The following is a 15,872-nucleotide window of genomic DNA, read 5'->3' as shown; positions in this document are numbered from 1 at the left end:
TGCTAATGTAAGTGGGGCTTCAATGGTAAATTGGTGATGCAGAGATATGCGTATGCATTAGTCTCTCATAACGCAAATTGTCATATTAGAGTCTTGTTCAACTGGCTATTCTGTTTCCATTTTGCATTTATTTAATTAATAGTGCTCCTCATATCTTCTGATTGTATCATAATTTTCCCTGGAGCGTGTCCATTTTACTTCTTATGCCCTATCACCTTTTCAAATGCTATTTGTATAATATATTGTCGCCTAGGAAACTTATTGTTGTCCATATAGATTCAGTTGTCACTGAATCTTTCTGACAGGCTTGTATGAATTCTATACTGGATTCACAAAATGTGTTTATTTTTTGTTTAACAGCTTATTGGGAATGAGAGTAAACAATGTCTATGATGTGGATAATAAGACATATCTGATTCGCCTTCAAAAGTAAGAACTTCTTAACATTTGTGAACTGTTTTATTCCTCCTTAAATTTGAGCCTATTTGTTTTGTATTAACAGTTGCTTATCAAGCCTTTATAACCAGTTTGCTAAAAAATAGTTTTGTGTTGTTCCCTGGAAGAAGAGAAATATTTTTATCATGGGAGTTCTTATGAAATATCACAGGAAGATAATTGTTTTTGCCCTTTTTACAAACAAGATACAGAAAATAAGTGGAAGAGCAGGTGTGTTTCGTGCCTACATTTTTTTTCTCTTAAATACCAAGAACAGTGCATATGCTGTGGTAATGATAAGCAGCTATGACCACAGGAGTTGCTGTTCTGAAGCAATTTGTCTGTGTAATCAGATGCTTTTTACATAGAGCCAGAAGAGTCCCTTTTGGTCACCTAGTTTCTGTGTTGGACTGTTAGCTTTCTCTTTTCCCATTTGTAATATACTTGACCAACTGGACCAGGGATCTCAAACTCAAATCACTGTGAGGGCCACGTGAGGACTAGTATGTTGGCCTGAGGGCCACACCACTGACACCTTTTCAAATAAAGATACAAAAGCCCCCGCTTCTGCCCTGGCCCTGCCCCCACTCCACCCCTTCCACGAGGCCCTGCCTCTTCCCACCCCTTCCTTGCCCTCATTGCAACCCCTGCCCCAAAGTCCCCGCCCCAACTCTGCCACCACCCTGCCCCTAGTCCAACCCCTTCCCCAAATCCCTGTCCCTGCCCCGCCTCTTCTCCGTCTCCTCCCCTGAGTGTGCAGCTCCCTGCTCCTCCCCCCTCCCTCCTGGAAAGCGCTAGGTGCTGCCAAACAGCTGTTTGGCTGTTTGGCAGCAGGAAACGCCTGGAGGTAGGGAGAGGAGTGGGGATGCAGTGTGCTGGGGGCGCGGGGGGGAGCTTGGCGGCCACAGGAAATAACTCTATAGAGACAGGGAGCTTGGTGGGCCACATGTTTGAGACTCCTGAACTGGACAGTGCTCCGGGTAGGAAACTTTTCAAAATAACTTCCTGCAAAAGGTATGGTAATCCCAGATATTTTTGGAGTAATCAAGTAACCTCAGTATATCTAACCCTTAGTTTAGTTTATCTAGTTTTTAACTTTGTTTTTTTGCTACCAACCTGGCCTCAATATACCTTAGCATTCTAATATTTTTGACTGTAACTTCAACTTCAACTACAAGTCAAAGAATCTTTCAGACGAAGGGCTATCTGTGGTACTTTGGTGTATTGCTCCAATGTTATGAAATGTCATTGGTATAATGATAAATTGGTGAATTTTAAACTGTCAAACTAGTCTTTATTTTGTCAACAGGCCAGACTGTAAAGCTACACTTCTAATTGAATCTGGTATACGGATTCACACAACAGAGTTTGAATGGCCAAAGAATATGATGCCATCTGGGTTTGCAATGAAGGTAAATTAATCTTTCTCTTTCTGAAATTTCCTTCAGAAGAGAGAGTAGTGCTGCAGTTTCACCTCTGAGATGTAAATTAACTATTAAAGTATTGCCAACTAGCTGAGTGGGTCTTGGTCAAGGAGATCATGATGATGTGAGGACTGGTTGAAAGGAAGGGCAACTGCAGAATGGTGGGGGACACAGAACTGATGCTTGGTACTTGACAACAGTCAAAGTGTAATTTTTAAGACTTTGATACTCAAACTCGTAAATGTTCACTGGACTAGCCATGCCTGTTGGAATTTTACTTTTGCTAAGTGAACACGTTATTATTATTATTATTATAGGCCAGATTCTGAAGTCTCTGTGTAGGCAAAACCCAGAGTGAATGGGAGTCTTGCATGAGTAAGGACTTCAGGATTAGACTCTCTGACATGTCAGGTCTTGAAGTGAAGTATTAGGCTCCAGCTTGGCAAATGGATCTGTTGTGGATGCAATCTGATTGCAGAATCAGATTACAGATCTGGTTAGCTCCCCACGCCTGCAAAGAGTCTGAACAGACAGGAGTACAAGAGAGCCCACGAGGAGCTTCATTAAATGCCTTTCTGCAAATCCCCCACTGAAGTCAGTGGGAGTCTTGTGGTGGATGCAGGAGTAACTCTGAGAGCAGGTCATTGTAGGATCGGGTCCTTAGGTTGCACTAGCTCTTTCCCTCCTTGGCATGGCAGAGATGTGCAAGTTTCAAATAGTACAGCTGTTTTTATTACTGTAAATGCTGAATGCTTAACAAAAATGTTTAATTTTTTGCAATTTGGAGCTACTATTTTTCTTTAACGAGCAAGAATAGATCAGAGTTTAATGGTTGTCAAAGTCTGAGCAGCTCATATATATAATATTCAGGTTTGTAAGTTTATACCAGTTCTTGTATTTGTCTATAATAAGTGGAATAAAGGTAAGCAAGATAAACAAGAAATGTTCAGATTGTCACTGGAGGGGAGGGGGCACACAGTTTTTTAAATATTTCAATTTAAAATACTATGAGTAGGACCTTTCTATTTAAACCTTATATACATATGCATATTTTAATATTTCTTTCTTCCCCATCATCAGTGTCGTAAGCATTTAAGGAGTAGAAGACTTGTCAGTGTAAGGCAGCTGGGAATAGACAGAATTGTAGACTTTCAATTTGGAAGCGATGAAGCAGCCTATCATCTCATTGTTGAGCTTTACGACAGAGTAAGTCATAAAACTGTTTAGTCTATAAATTAGTATTTAATATGGACTCTAATGGTCAGTTTTGATGCTATTGCAGGGAAACATTGTTCTGACAGACTATGAATACTTAATTTTAAACATCCTGAGGTTTCGCACAGATGAGGCAGATGATGTCAAATTTGCAGTTCGGGAACGGTACCCAGTTGATAACGCTAAAGCACCTGCACCATTACCTACCTTGGAAAGGTAACTTTATTCTGTGCAACATGCATTTTATAAATAAAGTAAAGACCAGTTTTACATCTAAACATTTTGAGTCTGAATAGTCTGTTTTAGGCTTTGAACTTTGCGTAGATGATGTAGCTCTCACGGAATTGAAATTGTTTGCTTTCTTCTTTAATTCAGAAAACATGGAAAATCAATTCAACATCGTGCATTTATTCTTTTGAATAGCAGCTATTCTGCTTATTATGTTTCTTAGGTTGACTGAAACAATATCAAATGCACCTAACGGGGAACTGCTAAAGAGGGTCCTTAACCCACATCTTCGTAAGTAATGACGTTATTACAAAATGAAATGTGCAGACTGTTTGTTTGCATTCATAGTAGATGTAATCTGAAAATTAAAATAAAAAACACACAACTGTGTCTCAGAAGGTTCAAGACAATCTCCTGTGTATAAAATGCAAAATAATTTGTTAAAAGACTAGAATTTTAATAAAAAGGTATAGAACTTGGCTGCAGTCCTTTAATGTGCTTTACATGGGTGTAGGGATTTGTCAATGAAGCACTTATAGCATCGGGACCTTTGTTGAATTTTCTCAGTGGTAGCTAGAATCTCATATTCAGTTTTGGAAATTAATCATTCTTAATACAGATTTCAACCTGAATGTTTAAACTGCTTTCTATAGCTGGTTCTCTCTACTTTTTTATAGCTTATGGAGCTACACTCATTGAGCACTGCCTTATAGAAGCTGGATTGTCTGGTAATGCCAAAGTAGATCAACAGATGGAAAGCAAAGGTATGTAGGAGTATAATATTTGTGCACTTCAAAGTTTGCTTGACTATATTTGGAGGGGCAGAGTAGACACCTAGGCACCCTTCACTGAGGAAGTAAAAGAACAGTGGCTTTGTTTCATGAAAAAGGGCTCAGCCAGGATTGGCTGAAAATGCTGAGATAAACATCTTTAGATGGAAAGTTAATTTGTTAGTTAAGTTTGGTCTCTAAAAGCATGTCATGATTTATTTATATGTAACCATTGGTTTTCAGTATTCATACTCATTACTCCTTGAATCTCTGTTCACCCCTTATTGTTGTTTTCATTATAAATATATCTAAGTGCTGTGGTGTTAAGCAAAGTAGTGGTCCTTAGTTGAATCTTAAAAGCTGGTATGTAGTGTTCCTTTGGGAAGTGTAGGCCTGGTAATTCTGTGAGCATTCAGTGGATAAGGGGCTGGATGCTGCAGGGAAAAGTCTGAGGATTTGGAGACTGGTGTCTGCTTATTGCTACCTGTCCAGAGAAAGCAATGCCTGGAAGACAGGGCTTGTGTTACCAGAGGCTGGTGGTTTCAGGGAGCTGACTCACAGCAGGCACAGACAAGCCTGCTTCACACTAAGAGCAGATAGTGGTGAGGCACTTCACAGCCCAGGGTACCCTTGGGAAGCATCACAGTGGATATGCAGTGTAAGTTTTTACAGGCTGGAGACTACTTTTACTTTGTTCTCTTAAAGCCCTACCATTGCTTACACGCCAGTATTTTTCCATCCCTTTTAGCCTCAATTCTAAATAGTTACAGTAGCACTTCATCTTATGGCATAAAGTTAATTATGATATTTATTTGTGTCAGCACTCTTATATTTTATATATGTAGCTGCAATACGTATTTTTTTTAAAGAAATATCTCAAAATTTAAAAAGGACACAAAATGAGGCTTTCTTCAAAATGGACACTTGTTTCTAATGCAAGGAGTTGATGGTTAAAGATGCTTATTAAAATGCAGACTTTTTTGAAATCTACAAGGTTTTAGAGTATTTCAGAGAGTAGGATTATTGAAAATCTCATAATCCAGACTTCCCACAAGAACTGTACCATGGAGAAAATTCCTCCGTACCCATGACTAGAAATGCAGTTAGTGGCACAGGTTAGTTTTTGGTCTGTCAAGCTTTACCCTTTATTGGTGAAGTAGTGCACTATGTGTTTATGTAAAATATCCCAAAATTCTTGTCTCTTCAAAATCCATTTTTTTCCCTTTTAGAAAATATTGAAAGAGTACTTGCTGCTTTACAGAAGGCAGAAGAATATATGAAGATAACTAACAACTTTAGTGGGAAGGTAAATCTTAACGGATACCTGCATGGTTCAAAGTTAAACGGTCTAATAAAAAATGAACATGCATTATTGTTCTTCTGTCATGTCAGACATTTGCTATTGGTTTAGCATTCCTATCACATCTTGTCATGTTGTTTTTCTATTTTTGCTGCTGTGATGCACTCCAGATACTAATAAGGAATATATATATGACCCTTGTCTTGGACATGCAGCCTGTAAATGAGCAAATGGAGTAAGAGACCTATCTGACTTGTGTGTCACCATTGTATTTAAACACTGATAGTAATTTTAACATATGAAGTGTTCAGGGATATTAGTCTGTAGTTCAGTGAGGAACTAACCTTTAATTTTGCAGTTGTGTGTCTTCAAGATATTCATGCTTGGTGAGCAACATGACTAATATAGCCTTCTACATTGATCTTAATGCAACTCAGGAATAAGGCCTGAGTAGAAAGACTGCCAGTTATGAGTAGGTAATAGAGATCATTCTTTAACCCTGGGAATGTAGTCCTACTTTTCAAACATGTATTTATTTATTGCAATAATAACTATTGAATATTCTCTGTGGGCCTGTGTCAGAGTTTCTGATCATTTTCACTTCTAGTGGAAAAATTGTGCTACAGCCCATCCACTCCTCTCTCTTCCATGTTCTGAGTCTGCTGCTTTATAACAAGTTCTTCTCTAACTTCAAGGAGGAAAGGATTGCTCAGTTTATGGTACAATTCATTCTGATTCTGACTTGCCCATTATTGCATCCCGAACAAACAAGGGTTGTTTAAAATGTAAGGTACAAAGTTTGTGTGATGCATTGTAGGCTTGGGTTGTTATAGAAGTTCAGCTTTCATGTGGAATATTTTGGAATAAAGGTGAGTGGCCAGAATTTTACTGCAAAGTCAGTTAGCACCATAAAGTCTCTACGAAAAAAGTTCTTACCAATGGATTTAGTGTCAGATGTTTGCAAGGTGTTAAACTGTTCCTCCCTGGGCAAGAAAGGGAAAATAACTTTTAAGATTCCTAGAAAGAAATGAGTATGAATGTGGTGTCTTATGGCTTTTTTTTTATTATTTTTTTTATTTTAAAAGGGTTATATCATTCAGAAACGTGAGAAAAAGCCAAGCCTGGAGCCAGATAAACCTGCAGAAGAAATCCTCACGTAAATATTTGAAGTATTAACTTCCTTTCGTACTAGAAAACGAATTTATATTAAGCACTCAAGTGATACTATCAAATGTATATTTTACAGATATGAGGAATTTCATCCTTTCTTGTTTTCTCAACATTTAAAGTGTCCGTACATGGAATTTGAATCATTTGATAAGGTACAATGGTTTTGCTTATACTGTACTAAGAAGTTTAAAATGACTGATACTTAAAAACAGGAAAGAAAATATGGTGCTGAAACTATTACCTTTTAATGTTTTATGACTAGTTAGTTGGTGTGTAAAATCAGTAAGTATACAGAGATACAGGCTCAATAAAATACCTCTTGGTGACTACAGTTGACCCATTTATGTTCCCAGTTTCTCTGTCATGTCCAGTAACTGTGGTGTTGTAACTGCGTTGGTCCCAGGACGTTAGAGAGACTAGGTGGATGAGGAAAAATCTTTTATTGGACCAAATTTATGTGTCTCACCTATAGAAGTTGGTCCAGTAAAAGATATTTCCTCACCCATCTTGTCTCTTAAATGTCCAGTAGCTGAAATATAGCATGTGGCATTGGTGAAAGATGTGTTTGTGTTCAGAAACTACCTACTCTCTGTCTTCACTTGTTTAAACATATTTTGCTGGTGGTTATATAGGTGTTTATAGACAGTTGGCTTATAGCTGAGGGTAATAGCAAAAATGTAAACATGGTGAATGTTTGACATGGATTTTCACTAAAAGTGAAATCTTTGCCATTTCTGGTGTTTGGTTAGCATAACCTATAGATAATTATTTTATACTAAATCTGATGGCTAGATTCCCCACGTGGCACTCTCCTGCCATGCCTCCCCATCATGTTTGTACCACCTACCTCACAGCGCTGGTGATTTCTGTAGCATAAATAAACTCAGAAACTTTATTGTAAGCAGTTTCTGCCTATTGAAACCAACCACAAAGAACTGTATTGAACTTCATGTGGTTGAATTGGCAATTCTGTTCTTATTAACCAGTTGATTATTATGATGGCTCATTGCAGAGATGGCTGTACGTAGAGTATTTTCACAGTAGATACATACTTACATTAAGGAAGATGTTCCTTCACTACATCATTTCCTAATATAGAATCTGGCTCCAATTCAGTCCCATGGTTAAAGCTAGGCCTGTGCTTAAGTACCTTGCTGAACTGGCCCTTGACTAGGTAGAGCCGGGGAAGTTGTTGAAACCTATTTTAGGATCAGACTCCTGTTTGCAATCTCTGCAGTCTCCTCTTAGGAACTGGACCTCCCCCTGTCTGCTTACTCTTTCCTGGTCTAGGTTATTGCATCTTTTGAGATTCTTTAAACTGACTTTTTCTCTTGAAGGCAGTGGATGAATTTTACTCCAAGCTAGAAGGTCAGAAGATCGATTTAAAAGCTTTACAACAGGTACTGTCTCATGCACGAGCAGAACAGCTGATCTAACTCCTTTAGTGTTTCAGGGTACTAAACACTTGCCTGATTTAGGGGCTCTTTATAGTTTGGTGGGTGGGTGCGGTCTTGTTCAATTAAAGATGACGGGTTGACATGTAAGGGCAGGTCTGAAGCTTTGTGCACCAGGGCAGTTCTTGTTGGGAAATTACAATCATTATGACTGCTACTATCGTTAGTGTTATGATGCTTCCATGGATTCCTCTTAAACTGTGCACACAGCATTGAATAGCTAATCAACAAGGGAGTGCCTGTGCAAAAATCACTGAAGTGGCTTTCGCTACAGTGGCTCAGCAGAATGACAGTGCTCATCAGAATCCTGTTTCTACATCTTTCTTCTCTGTACTGTAATGGGACACAGTTGGATGTTGAATATCCAACACTGTAAAATTTGTAATATGCAGAGTTGATAGGTGCTACGCCCAGCTTATGAGACAGCTCATGGTGTCTGACGCCATTTGATGGTCCAGAGACATCGACACAGAGCACATCATGGGACACCGTCAGTACTAGGATGAGTAAACAAGACCGCTGGTCAGCGAAATACCTCACTTCTTCCCCTGACTAACCAAGGGATGCACCCCCACATGTACCTATTCGCTACACCAATACTGACTTGGACTCTAAATACATTCTGTGGGTGACATACACGAGATCACTTATTCACTGAAGCTTTAAAAACTCCCACATTCCAATCTGGATCTTTGCTGGTTATGTACTGTGTATGTATCTTGTGAACCTTGTAACCGATACTTGTAATCTCTCATAACTCAAGCCTGACCCCAGATGTACAGTACCTTCCTTCTTAACTTGTGTAAATTTGATTTTAAACATTACCTTTAATAATATTTTTCCTTTCTTCTCTTTGGCTGTTGAAAGGAAAAACAAGCACTGAAGAAGCTGGAAAATGTTCGCAAAGATCATGAGCATAGACTTGAATCTCTACATCAAGCTCAGGTAGAACTATGTGTTTTCATAAGACAAGTTTTAAAGAGCAAATACTTTTAATATTCCATGCAGTATCACCTTCACCATAAGTTGTGTTCCTTAGTGTTCAGTTGAGATAACAAATTGGAGTATTTATTCACTAACAAGTTCCCTCTAACTTCTCTCCCTTTTTGGTGAAGTGTGAACTGTAGTGATGATTCAATGCTTTGCACGCCCTTGCAAGAGGTCGCCTTTTGAACAATGCAGTGTTTAATTTTAGTGCAGTTGTATTAATTGTATGAATTTGTTTCTTTAATCGTCATTTTTATAAAACTGAATTGGTTTTTAGTCTGAATTGTAAGAAAGCTTTTTCTTTCCTGAAGGAAGTTGATAAGATAAAAGGAGAACTCGTAGAAATGAACCTGGACATAGTTGACCGAGCTATCCAGGTGGTTCGCAGTGCGTTAGCCAACCAGATAGACTGGACTGAAATTGGAGCAATTGTAAAAGAAGCTCAGGCTCAGGGAGACCCTGTTGCAAGTGCAATCAAAGAATTAAAGCTTCAGACAAATCATATCACAATGCTACTAAAGTAAGTATGTTGTAGATCAACAAGACATTAAGAGGGACTAATCCCACAACTAGCAAGTGAACTAGGAAAAGTGCATCTTCATTTGAGTTTACATTATTTTCTCAGTTAATAGATGTCAGATGTATTCATAGTGCTGGGTTATAGCAGCATTAAAGCGTGAGTGTGAGGTCTTTGTGAACAGACAGAGGCACTGATTCAATATGCACCTTTCTTTTTTGGTTTTCCTTTAGTTAGTAACTGAAATAAACCCTTCAGCCATATAAAAGCAAGAGCTAACTGATCACATTTAAAAAGTCGTGGGAAATGTCTTAAGAGCACAGGGCAGTAGTGAGCAAAAGCACTTTTACCTGCACGTCCTAGGCAGTTCCAGGAAACATGCCTCTCATTTGGTTTGACGCAATAGGCAATGCCAAGCATATTATACAAAACAAATACGTTTAAAAAGTCAGTAACTTAGAGAATCTTGACATTCCTTGATGCCAGAAAAAGGGAGTCTAGCTGGAAGTTTAGCATGCTGCAGGCTGGCTGGACATGATGGCCCAGTAATCAAGTTAGAGTTCAAAATTCAAACTGGTATGAGCTGTGATTTAGATCATTCTGCTCCCTCCAGGAAAATCATCACACGAAGCTTGATATTGGATCTGTGCCTTGCCCTTGAGGATACGTAAAAATAAAAAAACTAAATGAGGTATAAAACATAAGGGTCCTGCAGGTATTGGCATCAAACTAGAAATATATTTAACTGTGTAAATTCACTGGAAATCCCATGATCCTAAAACCAAATATAAGAGGTCTGATATATAGAGACCCCTATTAGGAAGCCTAATAGAGAGTAAAAAACTGATAGCGGAAAATATCTTAAGTCAGAATGGAAAAGAAGAATATGAGAACTGTACTGATAAGCAAAAAGTGAATACAGGTCTGTCTCATCTTACGCTGGGGTTACGTTCCGCAGTCAGCATGTAAAGTGAAAATCGCGTATAGTCAAAATTACATCGAGTGTAATGGCGAGTGGAATCGTCCGCACTACAGAAACAGTATTTAAAGTATCTTTCTCTTTTTTTTTTTCTTGTTTTTGCCGACCGCGTAAAGCTGAAATTGCACATGTTAAATGTGCCTAAGATGTGACAGACCTTTAAGTGTGTTTCCAGATATATATTCCAGCTTCTGAGCAGAATGTGGGGCTGAAATAATCTGGCTTCTGCTCACTGTCACAATTTGCTTCCTGTGTCTTTTTTGAGGAAGTTCTATGGTCTGTGTTACGCAGGAGATCAGACTAGATCAGTGGTCCCCAAACTGTAGGGTGTGCGTAGGAATGTCCGTGGGGGAGAGGGACACAGTGAGACCTGGGCCAGCCCCTGTGGGGCTGTGGGGAGGGAGCACCACCCAGCCCCACTTTGCCTCCAGTTCAGCTCCGGCCGCATTCCTGCTCCCGGACATGGTTCAGACCCCTTTCTACCTCTGGTCCCTACTCTTGGCTCCACTCCTGGGCCCTAGCTTGGCCATGATTCCACTCCTGGCCCGGGGTTCAGGGTGCATGCACACATTCTGTTACTGGTTGAGGAGGGTGCAAGAGGAAAAGTTTGGGTACCACTGGACTAGATGATGTGGAGAAATTGGAGAGGGTCCAGAGAAGAGCAACAAGAATGATTAAAGGTCTTGAGAACATGACCTATGAAGGAAGGCTGAAAGAATTGGGTTTATTTAGTTTGGAAAAGAGAAGACTGAGAGGGGACATGATAGCAGTTTTCAGGTATCTAAAAGGGTGTCATCAGGAGGAGGGAGAAAACTTGTTCACCTTAGCCTCTAATGATAGAACAAGAAGCAATGGGCTTAAACTGCAGCAAGGGAGATTTAGGTTGGACATTAGGAAAAAGTTCCTAACTGTCAGGGTGGTTAAACACTGGAATAAATTGCCTAGGGAGGTTGTGGAATCTCCATCTCTGGAGATATTTAAGAGTAGGTTAGATAAATGTCTATCAGGGATGGTCTAGACAGTATTTGGTCCTGCCATGAGGGCAGGGGACTGGACTCGATGACCTCTCAAGGTCCCTTCCAGTCCTAGAGTCTATGAATCTATGATCACAATGGTCACTTCTGGCCTTGCAATCTGTCAGTCTCTCCGCTATTTCAGTTTATTTCGCAATATGAATTAAGGTCACAGCTAATCATACACATCATCTAAAGATAGTTGAATCTACAGAAGATAATGGAAAGAATAGTATACTTTGCTGTGTGATGCAGAGAAACATTATTATGCTGTATGCTCCTCTACCTCCTTAAGACTACACATGCCAAACATCGCAAGAGAAGGCAGAGTTCACTGTGTTGATGAGTAGCAAAGGCAACTCAAAGTAATACTTGCTCAGAATAGCTTCATGATAATGGATCAGATATTTCACAAAATCTCAGACCATTACCTATCTTCATTTGCTTTGATTAAACATAATGAGCCACAATCTACTCTTCATTTTGCACAAAGATGAAGGATAAAATGTCCTATATTTTTCATCTTTGTTCTCCTTCTGTCTGAAAGTGCATAATCAAAACTGTTATAACTACACATTTATCTTTATTCATAACATAGAGCCTTCTTCTGATTGAAAAAAAGAATGTGTATCTTTTGTATTATTATTTACAAAATTAATGGAAGGAGGAATGCATCTTGCTAACTTTTACAATTAAAAGGTCTGGAGTACTTTTAAAGACAATCAATATACTTTTATATTTTGGTAGAAACCCATATGTATTATCAGAGGAGGAGGAGGAGGAAGATGACGAAGCTGATCATTGGAAAGAAGTTGAAGAACCAAAGGGGAAGAAGAAAAAGCATAAAAATAAACAGCTGAAGAAACCTCAGAAAAACAAGCCATTGTTGGTTGATGTTGATCTCAGTTTGTCTGCATATGCCAATGCTAAAAAGTAAGATTTAAAGTGTGTGTATTTTTAGTAGTCTGCCCCTTATCAGCTTAATTTCAGTAGACTCTGCTACTGTCAAAGAAATTAGTCTTTTTCCTACAGAAATATTTAGTGTATGACCTTACCTTAGTTATGGACTGTCCATTCCTCTGCCTCAGAATGTCCTCTTGCTATTTCTGTGTTAACCAGTCTCTGACAACCATTTTAATTTAATGTTAATTACATCAAGCATAGAAACAGACACAGGACATAATGGCTACTTTCTCTGCAAAGCAAATATAAAGGCAGGGGTCTAAATTTCTAGTGAGGATAATAAATGAGTAACTTAATTTCAACTGATACAATTTTCAGATGAACAGTGATAGGCAATAAGTAAAAAAGCTAAGCCAAACATAACATTTTCATTATCAGAATGGAGTATTTACTGCTGGCATGAAGTACCATGGGAAGAAATAGCTATAAAAATGAATTCATATGCTGGGATCTGAGATGTAAATGGATTTATGTTTCACAGATATTATGATCATAAGAGACATGCTGCCAAAAAAACACAGAAGACGGTAGAAGCTGCAGAGAAGGTATTTGTTTGTTTTGAATGTAGTTAAAAGCAGAGATGTTGTTTTATTGCTACAGCCTAAAACCGAACTTCCAAATGTACCTTTTTGTGGTGTTAATACACTTACGCTGATTTAATGTTTCAGCTCCCTCCCATCAAGCTTGCCAAAACCATTTAATCTACATGTAGGGCTGTCAAGTTGCAACCTTGAATCATTTACTTTGAACTCCTTAAAAGGGTTTGTAATGGAAATGTTGACAGACCAGTAGCTGAGGCAGCATTAACAGGAACCATTATTATCAGGTATCTGATGTTGTTTTCAGAGCACACATTTTAGAGAAACTGCATGACAGGATAATGGAGACGTGCCTTCTCAAAATTATGAAGGTTTTAAGACAGCATTTAATGAAGTGCCTCTAATTTTGGGCAGAAATGGGTTTTAGGCCTGCAAACTGAATAGTGCCACATGAGTGGCTGTACTGTCTCAAACTACGTTTTGGGGGTATTTTTCTTCATATTGTCTTACTGTTTGTTTATTGCTTGTATGATCACTGCAGTTGTAGAATTGGGAATGTCCATATTTCCTAAACAGGCATTCAAATCAGCAGAAAAGAAGACAAAGCAAACATTGAAAGAAGTTCAGACAGTTACCACCATTCAGAAAGCAAGAAAAGTTTATTGGCAAGTAAACTTTAGATAGTTATGCTCTTAGATGCGTGTGTGATTCCGTGCAAACTTAAAAGGACATTGTGTTGACATGAAATCTATTTTTTTTATTTTTTTTTTAAAGAGTTAAAAGTAGTGTTTTGGTTCTATACCCACCTCTACGTCCCTTGTCAGTTGTTGTGGTTTTAGTTATAAGCCCCAATCCTGCCGGTCGATCCACATAGGTGGGCCCCTTCAAGACTGCTCCGCATGGGTATGCGGATTTGCCTGTGTAGATCCTCTTGTGGGATTGGGGCCATGTTTTCCTAAAAATTTAAACATTTCCTCTTCTCTGCTATATAAAAAATCCACACAAACAACTAGGGTGATGGACTGTACACAAAGTTATATCAAGTACACACAGAGTAAACATGGAAAATAAAAGAAATACTTTCTCCCTTTTTATAAACAGCTGTTTTAAAAGTAGCAATTATAGTTTAAAAAAAGACTGTAATTTGCTTGATGTGTTCTTTTAAAGAATATGATTGACAGCACAATCACATTTGTACAATACCTTGAATTTATGCCCTATATGTATGTATGAAACTGTAGATGGTCAACAAAACGAAGTATCTTTGAGAATACCTGTCTTTCCACCTATAATACATTAAAGTACTGAGACCCTGGCAAAAACATACCTTCTGTAATAGGCAAACAGTTCCAGTTATTTTATACAGCGTGGTTTGATGTAATTTGACAGGTTTGAGAAGTTCCTGTGGTTTATTAGCTCTGAAAATTACCTCATTATTGCTGGAAGAGATCAACAGCAGAATGAAATGATTGTGAAGCGATATTTGAAATCAGGTTAGTAAGATTAAATCAAGCATGTCAGCATAGTTTCTGTTTTCTTTGCTGTTTGTTATAAATGCTCGTATTGTACATCCAAAACTGAGGACCGCTGTTAGATCTTTAATAGCTTGTGAATAAAATTCAGCTTGCTTGTATGCTTTCTCATTTTTCTCCATTGTCTGGAATTTCAGACTGTGAAGTTCTTTGGAGCTTTATAATTATGTCCATGTGTGAGGTATGATATGGAATGCAGCTTCTTCACCCAATAGTTTTGAAATTGCCTGAACTGAGTTAAAAAACAAACTAATAGACTTTACCTTTGCAATTGTACATCGTTCCACGTGGAGGAGCATAAGTTATGGACATAAGTTATAGCAGTGGTTCTCAACTAAGGGTCCTGAAACCCTTGTGGGGCTGCGAGCAGATTTAGGGAGGCCGTCAAGCAGGGTTGGCATTAGACTTGTTGGGGCCTAGGACAGAAAGCTGAAGCTCCACTTCACGGGCTTGAAGCCTGGGGCCCTGAGGCCAGTCACTGCGTGCTGAAACCTGAGCCACTTTGTTTCATAGGGCTCCCTGTGGCGTGGGGTCCCAGGCAGTTGCCCTACTTGATACCCCCTAACACTGGGTCCTGCCATTTATATGCAGAAAAACGGTTGTTGTGGCACACATGGGCTGTGGAGTTTTTATAGGATGTTGCAGGGGGGCTCCCAGAAAGAAAAAAATTAAGCACCCTTGTTCTACAGCACAGTACAGAATTCAGAAGTACTGCAATATATTAGCATTCCAAAGGTCTTAGTTCACCATGATTCTGATGTCAGAATAAATAATGACTAGTATGGGGTATAACTGACAAGAGACATACTTACTTTCCCTGAATATGTGAATGTTTTGGCAGTGATCCAAGTAAATCAATTTCTAATTAAAGCTTGGAACCCTCTCTTAATAATCAGTGCAGGAACTAAGTGTGCTCAATGACGTGTCTCAATCGTCTCTTTTCTGTTTCAGGAGATATATATGTGCACGCTGACCTACATGGTGCAACTAGTTGTGTAATCAAGAATCCTACAGGTAATTCATCTGTGCTTGACTGTGATTTATAATCTGTTAAAAATAATCAATTTGAAATATAACTGACTTTAGTAAAAATGTACTCTTACATCTTTGTCCACTCTCCATTTCACTTCGGCTTTTAGGTTGACAAGTTTTTTTGTCTGAATTCATTCCTTATTAATGTGCAACCCAGTGATGAAGCCATAATAGCACAGTACTTCTTTGTGCTGGAAAATTGCCTTCAGGAACTGCCTCTGTAGATCCCCACTCTGAGATCCTTTTTTACAATGTTTGGTTACTTTTTAAATGTGTGCTCAGATGACCCAAATGTTGTGGTGTTGCTATTACAG

The 15,872-nt window shown here is 38.7% G+C and overlaps 1 protein-coding gene across 2 annotated transcripts in view; it reads left to right on the top strand.

Moving 5' to 3' along the window:
* The first annotated feature begins 338 nt into the window (after positions 1–338).
* NEMF (nuclear export mediator factor) overlaps positions 339–15,872 on the top strand; it is a 29,045-nt gene continuing 13,511 nt past the window's right edge. For both annotated transcript variants that reach the window (XM_032768758.2, XM_032768760.2), the window contains exons 1-17: positions 339–429; positions 1,745–1,847; positions 2,940–3,065; positions 3,142–3,290; positions 3,526–3,593; positions 3,980–4,066; positions 5,302–5,378; positions 6,458–6,528; positions 6,619–6,694; positions 7,880–7,942; positions 8,864–8,941; positions 9,295–9,503; positions 12,240–12,425; positions 12,937–13,000; positions 13,571–13,659; positions 14,384–14,487; positions 15,478–15,540. In XM_032768758.2, coding sequence (XP_032624649.1) covers positions 371–429; positions 1,745–1,847; positions 2,940–3,065; positions 3,142–3,290; positions 3,526–3,593; positions 3,980–4,066; positions 5,302–5,378; positions 6,458–6,528; positions 6,619–6,694; positions 7,880–7,942; positions 8,864–8,941; positions 9,295–9,503; positions 12,240–12,425; positions 12,937–13,000; positions 13,571–13,659; positions 14,384–14,487; positions 15,478–15,540 — 1,672 coding nt within the window. In that variant the 5' untranslated portion in view covers positions 339–370. The remainder of the gene's footprint in view (positions 430–1,744; positions 1,848–2,939; positions 3,066–3,141; positions 3,291–3,525; positions 3,594–3,979; positions 4,067–5,301; positions 5,379–6,457; positions 6,529–6,618; positions 6,695–7,879; positions 7,943–8,863; positions 8,942–9,294; positions 9,504–12,239; positions 12,426–12,936; positions 13,001–13,570; positions 13,660–14,383; positions 14,488–15,477; positions 15,541–15,872) is intronic.

The sequence above is a fragment of the Chelonoidis abingdonii genome, chromosome 4 (genome assembly GCF_003597395.2).
Source record: "Chelonoidis abingdonii isolate Lonesome George chromosome 4, CheloAbing_2.0, whole genome shotgun sequence".
Classification (NCBI taxonomy): Eukaryota; Metazoa; Chordata; order Testudines; family Testudinidae; genus Chelonoidis; species Chelonoidis abingdonii.
This window is presented reverse-complemented; position numbering and strand designations above follow the sequence as displayed.